We start from the raw sequence: 17261 nt of genomic DNA, 5'->3' as shown, positions 1-17261 counted from the left end.
CTCGCAGTGCAGGATGACGCCTCGCTGTCTCCAGGCCGGTCCCCCCTGCACAGCATCCTCTTGGTGACCACCTTCCCCAGCTTTGCACTCAAGTTTGCTGCCAACGCGCACCTGCTATTTGTGACAGAGTAATTAAGAGTAATATTAAGGAAACCCACTACTGACCTCCCGCCCGCCCCTCTCAGCGCTGCCCTGACATTTACTTCTCAGTCACTCCTTCTCCACACGCCCCGACACCCTTTTATTTACCACCATCCTCGCCTGGATAATGTTCTTCCCACGCGACCCCGTGTCAGGAGCCTGCCGAAGGTCAGCCAGGTGAGAGCTGTCATCTCGAAAAATCAATGATCAAAGAGAGCACCAGCCTCCTCCCGACGAACCGCCGCTGTATTTTAATTGATTTTCTATTTACTCTGTACGTCGAAGCCATGGCTCCCAGTGAAACGCCTGCGGAGCGCTCCCTCCCTACTCTAAAGGCTTCACTGAAAATAAAACTTATGGGAAGAGCACTGGAAACCAGTCTGTGCAAAGCTCTGCCCATCAGACACAACGCGCACGGGCAGCCGGCTGGTTTTTTCTAGATGGGATCAAGGCTGGTCGTTGCGATGGGTCCACAAAGCCCTGGAGAAGGTCGTGGAGAACGGAAGTTCAACAAGTTGCCATCAACACCATCAAATCACATCACCCCCCCAAAACCCTCTGCTTTAATTAAGCTTCTCATGCTCTGAGACAGCCCTGGTATTAATCTTTCAGTCGTTTTGGGCCCTCCGAGGTGGCTGGTGGGATAGCCTAGGCCTGACCTGGAGGAGGAGGAACCACATCTCCTCGCAGATGAAAGTTGGCACCTTCTACTTGATCCTCGAAGCTCAGGGCAGGCCCCGGGGCTGGGCCAAGGGGCTCCAGCCTGGAGAGGGACAGATCCAGGTCCCACGTCGTGCTGCCCCAGTGGCCACCACCAGCAAACCCAGCGCAGCCCATGGGGCACGACCCCAGGTTCGGTTTCCACCCCCCTGCCTCTGACATTCCCAGTTTTATTATTTACTAAGTGATAAAACAAGGGGGGAAAAAACCCCTTTTTGTGTCAACCACGGGATTTAAAACCAGCAGCTCCTTTCCACGCCGGGGGACAAAGAGCGAGAAAGGATTATGGCAGCTGTTTCCCATTGCCTCCTAAACCCGAGATATTCCAAAGAGCTACAAAATGGTTAGTGCCGAGTCAGCTCAGGGAGTGAATTCCCAAATTCTCCACATCCCAAGGGTTTCTAAGGAGCGCGGGGCCCGGCCCAGCCCTCTCCTGTATAAGCTGCAGCCAGAGGAACCCGAGTGACCCCAAGCTAAAACTGGCACAAACTACACCAGCAGCCTCGGAGCAACGGAGTCTGCCGCGACCCGTAACCTCATCTCAAACACAGCTCTAAGTCGGGAAGGGAACGATGACGTTTCAGTTTATACTCGTTCTTATTTCTGTTTTTAATTACACTGGCCTCTTCTGAGCACCCTTTTTAAAATAACCCCCGTGTTCCTGAAGTCACTCCTTAAATTAAAGGTTACTCTACGTTTCGGACTTCAGATTGGAAGAAAACTGCTATTTTCGATTGTGCTTCACGAGGATCAGAAGCAACAAAGTGGCTCAAGGGCTTGGCTCGGAGAGGACGAAAAGGGAGAGAGCAGCAGCCCAGGGAGCAGCCACGGCCGCTGAAGGGACAAGGTTTAGCGGTGACGTGGGTTAACTGGGTTAATGGTTGGACTCCGTGATCTTAAAGGTCTCTTCCGACCTAAACGATTCTATGATTTTGAGAAAAACACAAGCTGAGGGTGTATTTAAAGACGCTGCCACGAAACACCTTGTAGGGCCCTTTTTTTCTTTCTCCTATAAAATGAGACCTTTCAGCGGTTCCTCAGGGGGCTCCGTTACCGGAATCAAGGATTCCTGACAAACATTTAGCTTGTAATCCAGAGAAGTCCAGAGAAGGGCACCGGAGCTGGCGAGGGGTCTGGAGCACAAGTCTTGTGAGGAGCGGCTGAGGGAGCTGGGGGTGTTCAGCCTGGAGAAAAGGAGGCTGAGGGGAGACCTTCTCGCTCTCTGCAACTCCCTGAAAGGAGGGTGTAGCCAGGGGGGGTCGGTCTCTTCTCCCAAGGAACAGGCGACGGGACTAGAGGAAACGGCCTCAAGTTGCCCCAGGGGAGGTTCAGGCTGGATATTAGGAAAAATTTTTTCACTGGAAGGGTTATGAGACATTGGAATGGGCTGCCCAGGGAGGCAGTTGAGGCACCATCCCTGGAAGTTTGCAAAAGACGGGCTGACGTGGTGCTGGGAGACACGGTTTAGTGATGGTGTTGCATTCTGTTGTTTTGTGGGTGTTTATTTTTGTCAGTGAGGTTGATGGTTGGACAAGATGATCTTGAAGGTCCCTTCCAACCTAGAAGATTCTGTGATTCTGTGAATCGGAACCGCTGCAGCTATTTTCATTTGACTTCAGCCACCATCAGCATCCTCAAGCTCATTCTAATGTTTTCTCTTACAGAGAGTTTTTGCAGAGTTCAATTCCACTTTCTGTAGCAGCAGCTGAGTATCAGCCCCCAGGGCGGGGATTCCCATCCGAAAAAAAATTCCTTATAAAGTTGCCAGTCAACTTCAGGTGCTTAAATCACGCCAATTTCAGTACTCTAAAGAGCTAATAATTACAGGAAATAACATTAAAGAATAATCCATTATTTGCCTGAAGAAGACAGGGAATCAATAGGAGGCAGATGTTAATTAAAATCACCCGGGGATTGACGCGGGAATCGTTGCAAACCTCATCTTGTGCCGCTTCCTTGGAAGAGCACATTACGTTGTTGCGACAAATATTAAGTCAATTTACTTATTTACTTCTTTTTAGGTTAGAAAAAAATCTCAAAGCTCGTTGCTAATGTTACACAACCGAACTACTGCAGCACGTTAAAGGCTTCCCACGTGAAAATAATAATTTATACGTGTCTCAAGAATCCTCCAAGTGCGGGGTTTGGGGTGAATTTGCTTCGGCGGCCGTGACCCTCCCGCACGGGGCGGTGGCAAAAGCCCCTCTCTCCGTCCCCAACCCGCACCGTGGGCAGAGACTTTGGGATTAAAAGAAATAAAGAGCTCATCCACGGCCCAGGCTTCTCTGTGCCCGTCCTGATCCAGCGCGTGACAGAGAGAAAGCCTGAAACGTTTCTCTAACGGTGACAGCTTCTCGCAGATAATTATAAACAGATTCAAATGCAACAGAGTCAAAAACCCTAACTGCAACCCAAGTTAAATACGCGGTTAAATACGGAAATGCCAAGTTTTACCCTGCAGGCAGGGTTGTAACTGGGTCCAAAAAAAGCTTTCAATCAAGTTAAGACGCGCTGGTGGCAGAGCCGTACCAGTAAAGCCACCGAGCGCTGAAATGGTCTCCTCCAAGGCTGCGCCGCCTCGAGACCCACGGCCCAAAATCTGCTCGCAGCGAGCTCAGTGATTTTTCTGAGAATATTAAACGGCTCACACAATATATAATTTGCCTTAGTAACGACCTACGAAAGATCTAATGATTTTTCTGAACAGCGATGGATTTTTGGTGTCCTGTAATACGAACACGGACCTAAGTCAAGGTCAAGAACAGAAGTATCTCGCTAAGACACCGATTCCGTGGTTCCCTGTGTTGCTGTGGATGTTCCGTCACCGCAATCCCTGGTCACACACAAACCCCGTCTCTCTCACACGACATTCACCTCCATCAAACAAGCGCAAACGCCTCGTTCTGCTTTTTAAGCCTTTTTTTTTTTTTGGTCCCGCTCTGGAAGGCCGTTTGCCTCCACGCTGCGCTCCGAGGTGGAAGGAACAAAGATAATCAGCTTTTTTGGGTGTCTGTACCCGCTTCACACACTTACCTGCTCTCCCGAGACAGCGCTTTCCCAAACCTGCTCATCTCCACAGCATTAAACCGCCCAGACTAACGGGAGCGAAGTGAGAGCCAAGTAATTCTCCTGGAAGAACCCTTCCGTGACTTAAGCCCCTGCTCCCACATCACTGGAGTTAATGGGATATTTTTTTCCTAATAACATTGTAGAAACAACCTGTTCCTTTTCAAGGCCAAGAGAAGGAAGAGTAACACGGACACAACGGAATCGGGGAGAGCTTTCCTGCCCTTCCCGTGCCTCTCCTGCGCTTTTCCACCCACCAGAGCCACCTCTGGCCCCTCAAAAGCTACAAGAAGCAGCAAAATCAGTCCCCAGGGGAAAAGGGTTCGGCAAAGATGGATGTAGGAGTTGACAGAAGACAACTCTGGAGACCTGGTCTAGGACAGAGGGGACCTCTGCTCCCGTCCTGGCGCTGAAGAGGTCCCGCCGGGGGGTTCCGCCACCCCGATAAGCGCTGCCCGTGAGTTTCAGGAGCCAGAGCTATTCCAAATTTTCATTCTTCTTAATTAAGTGGTTCCTTACAAAGTCCAAGTCACGCAACGGGAATACTACAAGGACTCCTAAATGTTTGGCTTTTACAGGGTAAGTAAAACCAACACTAATCCGTGTAACGGGAAGGGATAACCCTGTGTATGGCACAGGGAACGTCATTTTCCTCGCTCTGAGTTTGGAAAGTTGGATTTTCTCAGGGACGCGAACGCCCGCTTCTTGTTGACATCTTCAGCTCAGGAAACTCAATCCACCGGCTCGTTTGGGAAAGATTCGGCCAAGTTTCTAGCGACTGGGAAAAACAAGCAAATCTCACGGATACCCGGCCACCATCTCTACGGGTTCTCCTTTCCTACGGCAGCGGCGTTAAGGTGGGGGGGGTTAATGAGTGCAGTGACACCATCCAGAATTAAAAGTGTTACTCTGGGTTGCAGGCAGCTTGTTAGCAGGGTTATGCACGTGCTAATTATCCTAGTTAACTACTAACCCGGCTGGTTCCCCAGCCAGCCTTCGTTCCGAGTTAGTGGGTGAACCACCTCCAACCACCCGCCTCCCCCAGCCAATTAGTTTAGGATGATAATTAACGAAGGGGCAGGGTACTGTACCTGGTGATGGGCAGGTCGAGGCCCCGCTGCAAACTGAGGAAAGGCGGGAGAAACAAACACAAAAGGAAAGGCACAAAGAGTCAGAAACACCACAACGGAACCAAAATGTCACACTCTATGCAAAATAAACCCACAAAGGAAAAAAAAAAAAATAAAATAAAACGAAACAACCACAAAACAGTCGGAAGCTTTGCTGCGGGACAGGGACAGACGGGTACTGAGATAGAAGGAGTGAACATCGCTCACGGGGGGGGAAAACCAGGCAAAGCCGCTGGTTATTTCCAAGGCACTCTCTAGGGTGGGAGAGCAGGCGCCCTCCAGCCTGCCGGGGGGAAAACCACACAAAAACCAACAAGAAACCGAAAAAAAAAAACCAACTTAAAACAAGCAGCAGTGGAGATTTTAAACTGTTTTAAGGTGGAGGTAAATGGGTAAAGCAGCCGGACTCAGAGCCGCTCCAAATATTTGGTGGGAGCGGAGGATGGAGCCTGACGCTGGAGAGCACAGAGCCGGGGAGGGTGGCTAGTGCCGGGGGGGGGCACGGAATCCCCTGCAAGGCAAACAGCAGCGATTCTTTGCACGTACACACAGTGCAAGTTTGTTTTCAGCTTTTTTTTTTTTTTTTTAACTTTTCCTGTAACAATCACAAAATAATCCTCCTTAATGAACGGGATCTGTCACCCCCCGGCTGACGGTGAAGGAGACGGGTTCTCCGGTCTCCTCCCCCCCAGAGCCTGGCTGGGGATAAAAGGGTCCTGGGTCCCAGCCCTCAATCGCTTCCCACCCTCTGGGGTTACACCCGCAGGAAAGGAATCGGAATTTAACGTGCTCAGTAAACATTAAAAGCGTTTTCCAATAATTAACTGATTGTTAAAATAGAAATAAAAATGAATGCAAGAAATGGAAAAGAGAAATAAAGATGACAAGGCATCCTCTTCCAGAAGCTGAGTTAGGTCCTTGAAGCCTTAATTCTCAGTGTAATCAGCAGAGCTCCACGATGAGAGCAGAGAAATCTGTTGATAATAACTCCAATAATTAAATGGAGGAAATGAAACTACATCCCGTGGTGGTTTTTTACCCACCACATGCCTCTACCTGTCACTCTTTGTGATGGCTTCTAACCCAGGGCACGTGGCAAAGCACAGGGTACCGTCCCCCTCTGCCAAGTCACACTCACGATGGTTTAATTTCTGCCTGAGAAGAGGGATCAAAACTAGCTACTAATTATTGATTTTCTTAATAAGAGGGTTTTTTCAGGAAGAAAAAGTGGACTGGGATTCACTTCCAGCCCTACCTCCCAGCTATCTTAATGCCATCAAACATGAGAAGCAAAGTATCAATATTCACTGGTCCAGCCGATTTTCGCCTTTATAAACAATTTAATCACCTATATTTAAGATTTCCAAGAAGTAGCCCACTAACACCGGTGTTTATAGATCCCTTCTACCTTCACCTCATCGTGACACTCGGATGAAAAGTCGTAAAACCCTTCGGAAAGGAGAAAGTATGCACAGACAGACCATTTCCAGCACGAGAGTTTGTAAAGAATGACCTGCGCTGATTCACCAAATAGAGAGTTTTCCCACCCTTGAAAATTTTCCCTAAGCCTTCCATTAAAGAAAAAAAAAAGATAAAGTATGGTCATCTTGTAAGACAAAAGAGCTAGAGTGTGTATTTTGGTATCCACAGCAGGACAGCAGCACTCGGAGTCTTGGCCTCCTCCCCACAGCAACGAGGAACGGGCACCGGGATGAATCTCGGGAGGCGAATGCACTTCAAGTCCTGATTTTCTCCGGAAAAACTCCTCAAAAACAGTTCAAATCTCTCGCCTTTGAGAAAAGGGAACCGAGCTCCCCCTGGAAGGGCTGACACCAGCCTTTAGGGCAGGGCTACGCGCTCCACGTTACGCACCAATGACAAAAATGAATCAAAAAGAGAAGGATGGGGTGCAAAAACCTGGCGCTGCCGAGTTTCAGGGCTGAAACACCTCTCGCATCGCTGTTCCGCAGAAAAGACCGGTTCTCGCTGTGTTTAAAACAAGAGCTGGAAGCTTCCGTCGTAAGAAGATAAAGCATATTCCATGCAGCAAAGTAACGTGTGTTACAAGAAAACAAAAAAAGAAATGAAATAAAACAAAGCCTCAAAGTTAGTGAAAAATGCCCTAAGCTATTTGGCACTGGTCACCACTGGCTAGTGTTTTTTTTTTTAAATTTGTTTAATTTTTATTTTTTTTAAATAATTCAGGTTGATAGGATTTATTCCTATGAGTAGCTGTAAGCAACAGAACAAACTGTAGTCACTGCTGGCTCGGATTAAAACAGACACTTTGGGTCGTTTTTCTTTCCCTGAGGGATGAAAGCAGGAGATAGAAAGGAAAAGTTCTGTATGAAACCTGGGTCCAACCTTTCTGCCGCCCACCCTCTCCCCGGCCCTGCTCTGTCTGCGGACAGTGGGGCACGTTCTCCGTCTGCTGATGCTGAGCTGGCACCTCCAGCCTCTCTGCAAATCACCATTCCGGATGGCTCAAACACCCCGCTCCCATCACAGGTTTGGTTTTTTTGGCAGATCTCCTAGAATTGGATAGTTTGTATTAAAAGCCCCCGGTGCTTGGGGCCGGCGTCGGCAAGAGCTAACGGAGAATTTTCAGTAGCGCCGAGTGACTCTGATTTTGGTTTTCTTCCCCAAGTTGGAGCTGAACTTTGAAATCCTCGCTCTCGGAGCGATGGTACGGCACTAACAGGGAGAAAACGTGTCCTGGGAGGGACAGAAAAGCCTCAATTCTGCAATCGCCAATGGCCCTCGGATGCAGAAACAGGATGGAGGATGCTCCAGCTGCTCGGGGGAGCGGGGTGAGGATCAACCTCGTTAGCGCCACAGCTTAACGACATCCCCACGCCTGCCGCAGGACCGACGGAGCCTGGGGACGGCAGAGACAGCCTGTCTATTCCTCCTCCCCTCCTCAGCCTCCCCTCTCCACCAAAAAAAAAAGATGGTTAAAAACTAAATTAAAAAAAAAAACCAAAACAACAATGTAAATCAAACCCAGAACAAAACGCAAGAGCAGCTGAGGACGGGGCCGGTCTTGCGTTGGCTCTGGGGTGGGGAGGTGGGATGAGATGTTATGGGTGCGCCTTTTAGTCGTGGGGTGGGAATGGTCACTAGCAGAGCGGGTGGCAAAAACGGCGTACAGGAGAGCTTAAATTAAAAGCAAAAATTAATCGAAAAATGGCTGACAACCGCAGACAAATTATTCTTCCTCAATAACGGGGCCAAAAGCCTATAATTTAACGTTTTCTGGCCAAATTTTCCTGAGGACGTTATCCGTCGAGCGGCAAACCCCAAGCGGTCCTGGTCTCTGTCCTACCCTGGGTCAGAGCCTCCCACCTGCAGTCCCTCTCTGGACCCTGCGCCGCCACCTCGCCCGGCAGGAACTGCCACGGGAGCTCATGCTTTTTTAAGCAAAGAAGCAAAATCAGTGCGTTTCTCTAGATCAGCCAACAACAACAACAACAACAACAACAACAACAACAAAAAGATGTGGTAATTAAAAAAAAAAAAAAAATCAAAATAAAGAAAGAAAAGAAGAAATAAAACCAGTGCCGTGGGCACGATCGCCTGCAAGAAGGAGTACAGTTTGTTATATTGCTTACAATGCAGTATTTTATCCAGCCTCTTCCAGCCAGGGACCTGTAAACCGGACTCTGGTCCAAAACCTTCCTCCTCTTCCAGTTGTCTGTGCAATGTATTGGCACTGTTCTGCTGGGCTGTCAAAAAAACTGGTTTAGAGATGCAGCTCTTCAGTCAGGTTTTTGCTCCAGTTCTAACCACAGCAACTCATTTGCGCTTTCCAACAATTAAAGATAAAGAGGATGATTATACTTACTGAGAAAAGAGGTTTGTTTTTTTTTTTACCATCAGTGTCCCGTGGCACTGATCAGAACGGGGGACTAAGGAGGTGTTGGGCGGAGGGGGGGAGCTGGTTAGAAATTCGCAGCTGTCCACATCCCAGAAACTTCATCAAAACTGGCGTTAATTGGCTTGTTCATCAACACAGGGGTTAACGGGCCTCGGAACTAACCCTCCTGCGAATCCCCTGGAGGTGAAACCTCCAGAAGTGGGGCAAGAGCACTGGTGCGGCTGCACAGGGGGGGAAAGCTTGCCCTATGTGTGTGTGTGTGTATGTATATATATATATATATAAAAATACCTGTTCTGCGGACTAAGAGAAGGTTTCTTTCTCAGAGGTCTCAGCTGCCGTGTCTGAGCAGCGTTTCTCTGACTCTGAAAGAGAAGAGCACTGGGACGGCTGCGGTGGTTTAGAGCCAACCTGGGAGCGTACGAGGCGGATTTAAGAGGTGCAGGGATTGCGGGTCCCTTGGCCACCTGAGGCCTGAGCCACCCCGATGCTGAGCCACCCCGTCTCCAGAAGCTGGGGAAGCAGCTGATGCCTCAGGGGGGTCTCCCAGCACCGTGTGGAGCTGCGCTAGGAGCGGAGATTCCCCAAAAAGAGCCTGGTTTGGGGAATCAAAGTCCTACAATAGCAGAGCGCTATTACAATACGCACCCCAAAAAAAGATCACTGAGGACTATCAAAGCTAAAGTTGGATGAAAACAGGGTTTGCCCCAAAAAGACGTAGGCGCACAGAAGCTCTAGGTTAAAGACGAGCACCCACGGGGCGCTTGGCAGTGAATGGTTAGAACTGACCCCGTGGCACCGGTTGGGAAGGAAAGCCCAGAGGCCACTGGAGACCGAGTGCTGCCGCGAGGGATCGCCTCCCCGACCTCCGGTCTATCGCATCACCGAATACTTCCTCAAAGACAAAAAAAAAAAAAAAGAAGAAAAAAAAAAAGAAGAAAAGAGAAAAAGATTCTGGTAATGAATCTAAACCCTAAAACGAAGTTTTATGAACCTAAACTCTAAAATGAACCTGAAACCGTGCTAAAAATAAATCGCGTTACTTGAAGGTAGATGAGAATCCCTCCATCGCTTCTCTTCTGATAAGCCACTTTAAAAGGAAAATTAGCGCCTACCAGGACAACGTCCGAAAAATGCAATCAAGATTTGCCATTTGGAACGTGCTTCCAGTTGAGTAAAACACACTTTCCAGAGAACCGGCCCGGTGGTACTGACACACACGCACACAGACACACACAGGAACGAGGAAGAAAGACCAGGAGATAACGCAAGGAGGGGCTCTCTTACCGGGGAGCGGGTCTGAGGCTGCGTGTTCATTGTTTGAGGGGCTTGAGGGTACACCAACGTGGTGGGAGCTGCATTCTGTCCTGAGGGGTACGGAGCCTGCCGGGGAACAAGAAAAGTAAATTAAAAAAGAAGCGCATCAAATGATTCATCCCAAAAGATGGGGACTGACCGCGTTATCAGATGGAATCCTGATTTGTCTTGAGATAAAGACGACACAGGTGATGCGATGGAGAAAGCCTTCTCCGTAAAGGACCCAACCAATTTACCAACACCACCCCATGCTCCTCCAGCGCCGCAGTGGGAACCACAGGGAACCAGAGAGTCACAGAATGCTATGGGGTTGGAAGGGACCTCTGGAGATCACCCAGTCCAACCCCCTGCCAGAGCAGGGTCACCCAGAGCAGGTCCCACAGGAACGTGTCCAGGGGGGTTTGAATGTCTCCAGAGAAGGAGACTCCACCACCTCTCTGGGCAGCCTCTGCCAGGGCTCTGCCACCCTCACAGCAAAGAAGTTCCTCCTCATGTTGAGATGGAACTTCCCATGTTCAAGTTTGTGCCCGTTCCCTCTTGTCCTGTCCCTGGGCACCACTGGAAAAAGACTGGCCCCATCCTCCTGACACCCACCCTTGTAGTATTTATAGGCGTTGATCAGATCCCCCCTCAGCCTTCTCTTCTCCAGAATGAACAGACCCAAGTCCCTCAGCCTTTCCTCAGCAGAGAGATGCTCCAGGCCCCTCACCATTTTTGTAGCCCTTTGCTGTCCCCTCTCCAGCAGTTCCCTGTCCTTCTGGAACTGGGCAGCCCAGAACTGGTCCCAGTGCTCCAGATGGGGCCTCCCCAGGGCAGAGCAGAGGGGCAGGATGACCTCCCTCCACCTGCTGGTCACACTCTTCCTGATGCCCCCCAGGATGCCATTGGACTTCTTGGCCACCAGGGCACATTGCTGGCTCGTGGGCATCCTGTTGTCCACCAGGACTCCCAGGTCTTTTTCCTCAGAGCTGCTCTCCAGCAGGTCCCCCCCAACCTGTCCTGGTTTGGGGGGTTATTCCTCCCCAGGTGCAGCACCCTGCACTTGTCCTTGTTGAATTTCATCAGGTTCCTCTATGCCCAGTCCTCCAGCCTGTCCAGGTCTCTCTGGACGGTGGCACAGCCTCCTGGTGTGAAGTGGGACGGTGACACAACACCGTGTCACTGACCCCGTGCTGCCCAAACCCCCACCACGTACTTCCCAAAGTCTCCTCTGAACCCATTCCCAAAGGAAAGCTGGACCTGGAGCTACTGCCGATAAATCCTCCAAAATGAGACAAAAGATGAGAAACAAGTTCGAATGCATTTAATCCAAGGCCCCGCTGCTTTAAAGTGTTTGAAACACAATGAAACGGCCCAAAATCGCTACAGATGTGAGGCAGACCACGGGCTGTGTGGATTTTCCAGAGTTCCACTGATTTCAAAGGGCTATAACAATTTACACCACCAGATGTTCTCCCCCGTGTTATTTGCCCAAAGTGACAATAAAACGGCGCTGCGGAGTTATGCCGATTGCACATTTTAACGAGGTATTTAGAAATAACTTTTCAGAGCACCTTTTTCCTTTTTTTTTTTTTTTAAACAGAAAAACAACTTACCTTTTTTAAATAGTTTATTATCGTAATGGCACAAAAACCACCAACCACCCTCACTTCCAAGAGGAATCGGCCCAAACTCCACGTGCTGCCCTGCAGCTCCTGCACCACTCCATCGCAAGCCGCTTCTCCAGCTCCTCAAGCTCTTCCCCCTTCACCGTCTACCCTTTGTGGTGCCAATATTGGCATTCCTAATGGATACTGGCATTCCTAATGGATACTGGCATTCCTAACAGCAACCAGCACCCCTGCTAACCTCATGGCTACACACCATCAGATTTATTTGAGGGATAAAGGAGCTCCTCAGGTCTTGGATCTCCTCTGGGAGAAGGTCCTTGGGGTCACTTTATGGATTATGGGAGAGGATACTCTTAAAAACATTGCAATTCCTCCCTGTACACAGAATTACGATATATTCACACCAACCAGCCTGGCTGAAGAGCCCGTCCTCGTCTTTGAATGTCATGGCCCATGCATTAAAACTCCAGAGCAGGTCTAAGGAACGAGGGGAACCGCCTCAGTCCATAACGTGGCGTTGAGAGAACACGTTTCCCGGCCCCAGCCCTCAGGCACGGATCAGGGTACCTTTGATTTGAACTGCGCTATATTTGATTCAAATAATTAAAGTTTTTAAACAACAAAACTAAGTTCTAGTTGGTGGGCAAAGCCTGTTTGTATTAAAGAAAGAACAAAGAAACTTGTAAGACTTCAGCTGTCAAGGGAGGTGGATCCAGGATAAAGCCTGAAGCTCTGTTTCAGGCAAACAGCTCAAGGAACGGCACAGAAACAACACAAAACGTGCTGTTTCTAGAAAGAACCTCAGTCCTGAGTCAACCAGTCCCTACACGATGAAGGACGTAGGCTTTTAAGGAAGAGAAAGCAATTTAAGAAGAGTTTTTCTGACAAAACGAACCGGGCATTGGGTAAAGCACGTACTTAGTTGTCACCTCCGAGGCTGAGTCCTGCAGCAGTCAGAGCCCTTTCCCAGCTCAGCCTCTTCTGCCCTTTCGATGAGCAAAGGTAGGAGGGGTTTGGAGCACGAATATGTTGTATTTTGGAAGAGCACCCAGTACATCTGGTGGCTGACGGGACCCACCGAGTGCGACCGGTGTCCCGTCCCTGCAGAGCGTCCAAGGGCACAGCTGGGGGCTCTACGTTATTCCTTTTTTCTTCTTTTTCATCCCCAAACATAAAATCCCCGCCTAATCTCCCGCTGATCAAAACGTAACACAAGGTAAACGAAAACACAGTTCAGAGACAATTCGACCAAAGAATTTTCCACTCTCAGAAAGCACAAGCCAAAGGCAAAGGTGGTGGCAGGGGGTGAAGGGACTGAGCACAGTCCCATCCCAAACACCGACCCCGGCTTTGGGACCGCGCTCAGACTGATCATTAAAGAGCAAAACTCAAACACAAATACACAGACACTCAAGGACATCGTTCCTACTACACAGAATCGCAAAGCAGGACATTTTCTACCTGATTTTCACACTGCTTTTTGAGTCAAAGAGATGATAAAAACGTACATCTCCAAGTGTATCACTAGATCTTTGCTGTGACTGAGGACAGCAAAGCACACTCGGCAGAATATTTAGTTAGAGAGTGTTGTTCTGCAGTAGCTGATATCAATACAGCAGCAGAGACTCTGGTTCAAGAGCAATTAAATGCATTAATGAGCTCCTGCTACGGAAGCAGCAGCCTCCGGCAGGTAAAGCAGGGCAGGTTTTCTGCTGCGCCCCCCCTCCAGGAGCTCATCTGGTCTAATCCTCTCTCCAGCCAGCGCTTCCCTCCCTTCTTACCACCGGCAAAACCTCTAATTCACGTTAACAACTAATTTGCAAGAAGTCTTCTTTTTTTTTTTTTTTGTTTTGAGATGTCAGATGCAGCATCAAGTATTTTCCCCTTCTATTTGACAAGTGTGATTGCGCTGGAGCTGCTCGTGGCACTGCTCTACAACAAACACTATGTACCACATCTCGCCCCAACGAGCCATCGCGGCGCGGTGTAGAGATGCTATCAAGCCAATCAAGAGCTAACGAAGACGCGGGGAAGCTCCGATATCTTCTCGTCCCCAACCTAGAGAAGTTCTCCTGCCTTTGTAGTATCTTGCTGCTGATTTTCTGCATCTGGGAGCTCTGCCCAAGGCGAGGTTAAGGTCTCTCCTCTTGGAGGATCCACACGCCGTGCCAAGGGTCCCACCGCTGCTCTTCGTGCCCCTCCAGGCAGCAGCGAGGGCGCAGGAGGGGTGACTACGTTGGGAAAGGCTATGAAGACCCACATGTCCACGGCCCAGTTGACCACCAGCTCCTCCTGCCTTGACTCTGCGTCTCAGGAGAAGAAACCTCACCCCAGATGGTTCCAACTGCTGCTCCCACAGCATCTCAGTGAGAAGAGAGGAAAATACCCGCTGTTCTCCCCCTTCCTCAGGCTCAGGAAAATTTGTTTTCTTCAGGCTTTGGCTTCGTTCTGTTGTGAAGTCAAACAGAACCTCCACCCTACCCCCAAAGCCCTTACCCACCTCCGGAACAGCCAGAGTTTCCTTTTCATCCACCAAGCGAAAGGGAATTGGAAAGAAAGGCAGGGCAGCTATTGCTAAGCCTAAAAAAGTAGGAGTTTTAGCAGAAAGACTGTAAAAGAGGCATTTTTGAATACAGCGCCAAAGAGAGTCATCTCCCTGGCAACTGATGTCTTTGCTGACACCGGCTGGGCTGACTCGCACACGCAAGACAGCGCAATCTAGTGTTAAATTTGCTTTAGTTTTTAAACCCTATTAGAATTAAGTATAGCATTAAGTCAGAAGTTAAGAAAAAGGCATATGAAGACTTAACTAGCAGCCACCCAAGGATTCCTGCTATTAAGCTGTCATCAAAACAAGGTCATTTTGGACAGTCGGGGCTGTTTCCAACCCGGACGACCTGCTCCGGGTGCGGGATTCCCAACTTCAGCCTTAAGGAACGAGCGCGATACAGATCCCACTGAAGACAACAAGTATCACCTAAATAAACACGTTTCACAGCTATGACAAAGAAATCCTTCTGCTCGGCATCCTTCAAACCGGACGGAGGTGCGCCTTAACCGGGATTTGTGTCATAAACCACAGCGGGAAAACAAAAAAAAAGAGGGGGGGAAAAGAAGTGGGTTATAAATTTCTGCAGGTACTAAGTTGACATGTAAGTACACGGTAGCCTAAAAAAACCCTACCAAAACAACCTCCAGAATAAATCACAGCACTCTACTGCTTTTCAGACAAGTCAGATGACTAAAAGTACTGCACATATTCATCTGTCAAAAGGACTTTTTTCTGTGCCAAGCATCTAAATAGGTACACAAAGTCATTCCGATCACATGCAGTCACGCTGGGAAGATGTGGCTTTTATGGACCGTGGCTGAAACACTGAGGATGAGGGTGAGCGAATGCGGAGATCAGAGAGGAAACGCTGTGAAAATTCCCTCAATAAACTGCCACGGAGGGGAAAGCAGGGAAACGGGTATCGCTCTGTATAAAAATTGTGGTTCAGAAGCATCTAACCGCCGGCACGGAAATCCCTGGAGTTCAAATAATCCCAGCACACTGAGCTGGAGCAGAAGGGACGGCTGCTGAGTGGCAGAGTAATTCCCTTCCCTTAAAGCTTTCATCTCGGCGATTTTCTCTTTCAGATGTGGCCATCCCTGGGGGGAAGGCGATAACAGTCCTGCCTGCGTGTGTCCGTGTGCGTGTATTCCCACAACTTGCCGGGGAAAGCCCTTTCTCTCCCTTTTCTCTGCAGTTTCCACCTTGGGCTGCTGAATGTGGAGCAAAAAAAAAAAAAAAAAAGAAATAAAATCCTCACTACCAACAAAACAAATAAAAAAAAGTTATTCTTAGCTCAGTTCCCCGGCTGGTTCATAAACACTGAGGCTGCTGCGTAACATGAGTCCCTGGTACTGACTGTGCTGGGAATAAACAGGCAAAGTACACGCCGGGCTCAGAAAGAGCTGAGTCACGCAGCTCTGCCTCCCGCCGCAAATTTGGGGGTTTTTTGGGAACAAAACTCTTAAATCCGCAGGCAGAAAGGTGTCGGGGCTGAGCTTGGATCCGGCGTGGGAAGGGGTTAAGCTCCGTCGCTGTTTCTTGGATCTTTTCTCGACTGGGAGCAGAATTTTGGCTGGGTGTGTGTTTTCCGACGTTACACACGAGGAGGAGGAGGAGGAGGAGGAGGAACGGTCCTGCAGCTCCAGCACATGACGGTGACTCAGGAGCTCGCCCTCCGCTTCCATCGCTATCGCCGTGACCTTGGGCGAGAAAAACCTTCCCACTTCCAGTTAACTCCCAGTAACACCAGCGCTGAGCTGAAACCCCGCCGAACGCCAGCAGCAAGCATTCATCTCTCCGGGAGGAACACGTAGGGCTACAAAGATGATGAGGGGCCTGGAGGATGTCTCTTAGGAGGAGAGGCTGAGGGACTTGGGTGTGTTCATTCTGGAGAAGAGAAGGCTGAGGGGGGATCTGATCAACGCCTATAAATGCTTCAAGGGTGGGTGTCAGGAGGACGGGGCCAGTCTTTTTCCAGTGGTGCCCAGGGACAGGACAAGAGGGAACGGGCACAAACTGGAACATGGGAGGTTCCATCTCAATGTGAGGAGGAACTTCTTTGCTGTGAGGGTGGCAGAGCCCTGGAAGAAGCTGCCCAGAGAGGTGGTGGAGTCTCCTTCTCTGGAGACATTCAAACCCCCCTGGACACGTTCCTGTGGGACCTGCTCTGGGTGACCCTGCTCTGGCAGGGGGTTGGACTGGGTGATCTCCAGAGGTCCCTTCCAACCCCAAATCATTCTGTGATTCTGATTTTATACCGATACGGAGCGTGCTGGGGCCACAGGCAGCGCTCGGCTGCCCCTGAGAAACCCCAGAGATGGTTTTTCCTGCGTGGCCACAACAGAAAGCGATGCTCACACGTGAATAAAAAAACCTGATACCTTGTCATGGTGGTTTATATCTCATTTGAGCATTAAAATCACTGCACCCACAAATGGAGAGAGCCCAGGTAAAACCTTGCTGAAAGCATCACCGCATGGACCTACAAAAAGATTTTTTATCACTTTGAGACAATAAATATCAAAAACATCCATCGGTTGGAGATTGAGGATAAAATTGTTAAAAGATTCATCTCTGTCGCCAAAAGACCCCCCAGACAAAATGACACGTTTCTCTGGACGTACAGGTATTTCTGCACGACAGTGGTCTCTTGCCAAGACATTCACTGACCCAGTTAAACCCTAAATATTGATTAAAGCCACACCAGGTGGGCACTTAGAGTAACTCTCAGTGCGCTTTATAAGGGGTCCTGTCCCTAAATTTATAAATTCTTATTTATACAAGCTCCCTGATACAAAGTGCAGCTGGAGCAAGGGAGAGGAGAGAGCACAACAGTCACTGGCAAG

At 49.4% G+C, this 17261-nt stretch overlaps 1 protein-coding gene across 9 annotated transcripts in view; it reads right to left on the bottom strand.

Moving 5' to 3' along the window:
• The window catches only part of EIF4G3 (eukaryotic translation initiation factor 4 gamma 3), a 160898-nt gene that overhangs the window by 74238 nt on the left and 69399 nt on the right, over window positions 1-17261 (bottom strand). For 4 of the 9 annotated variants that reach the window (XM_074161669.1, XM_074161668.1, XM_074161670.1 and 1 more), the window contains exons 1-3: window positions 10222-10251; window positions 8669-8782; window positions 5019-5051 (exon numbers count right to left, since the gene is read on the bottom strand). In XM_074161669.1, coding sequence (XP_074017770.1) covers window positions 5019-5051; window positions 8669-8782; window positions 10222-10251 — 177 coding nt within the window. Of the gene's footprint in view, window positions 1-5018; window positions 5052-8668; window positions 8783-10221; window positions 10318-17261 lie in introns of those variants that run through there. The other 5 variants (XM_074161674.1, XM_074161673.1, XM_074161667.1 and 2 more) reach the window with 4 other exon arrangements.

This window comes from Numenius arquata, chromosome 20, assembly GCF_964106895.1.
Source record: "Numenius arquata chromosome 20, bNumArq3.hap1.1, whole genome shotgun sequence".
NCBI lineage: Eukaryota > Metazoa > Chordata > Aves > Charadriiformes > Scolopacidae > Numenius > Numenius arquata.
Note: the sequence above shows the minus strand (reverse complement) of the source record. Positions and strands in the feature narration are given on the sequence as shown.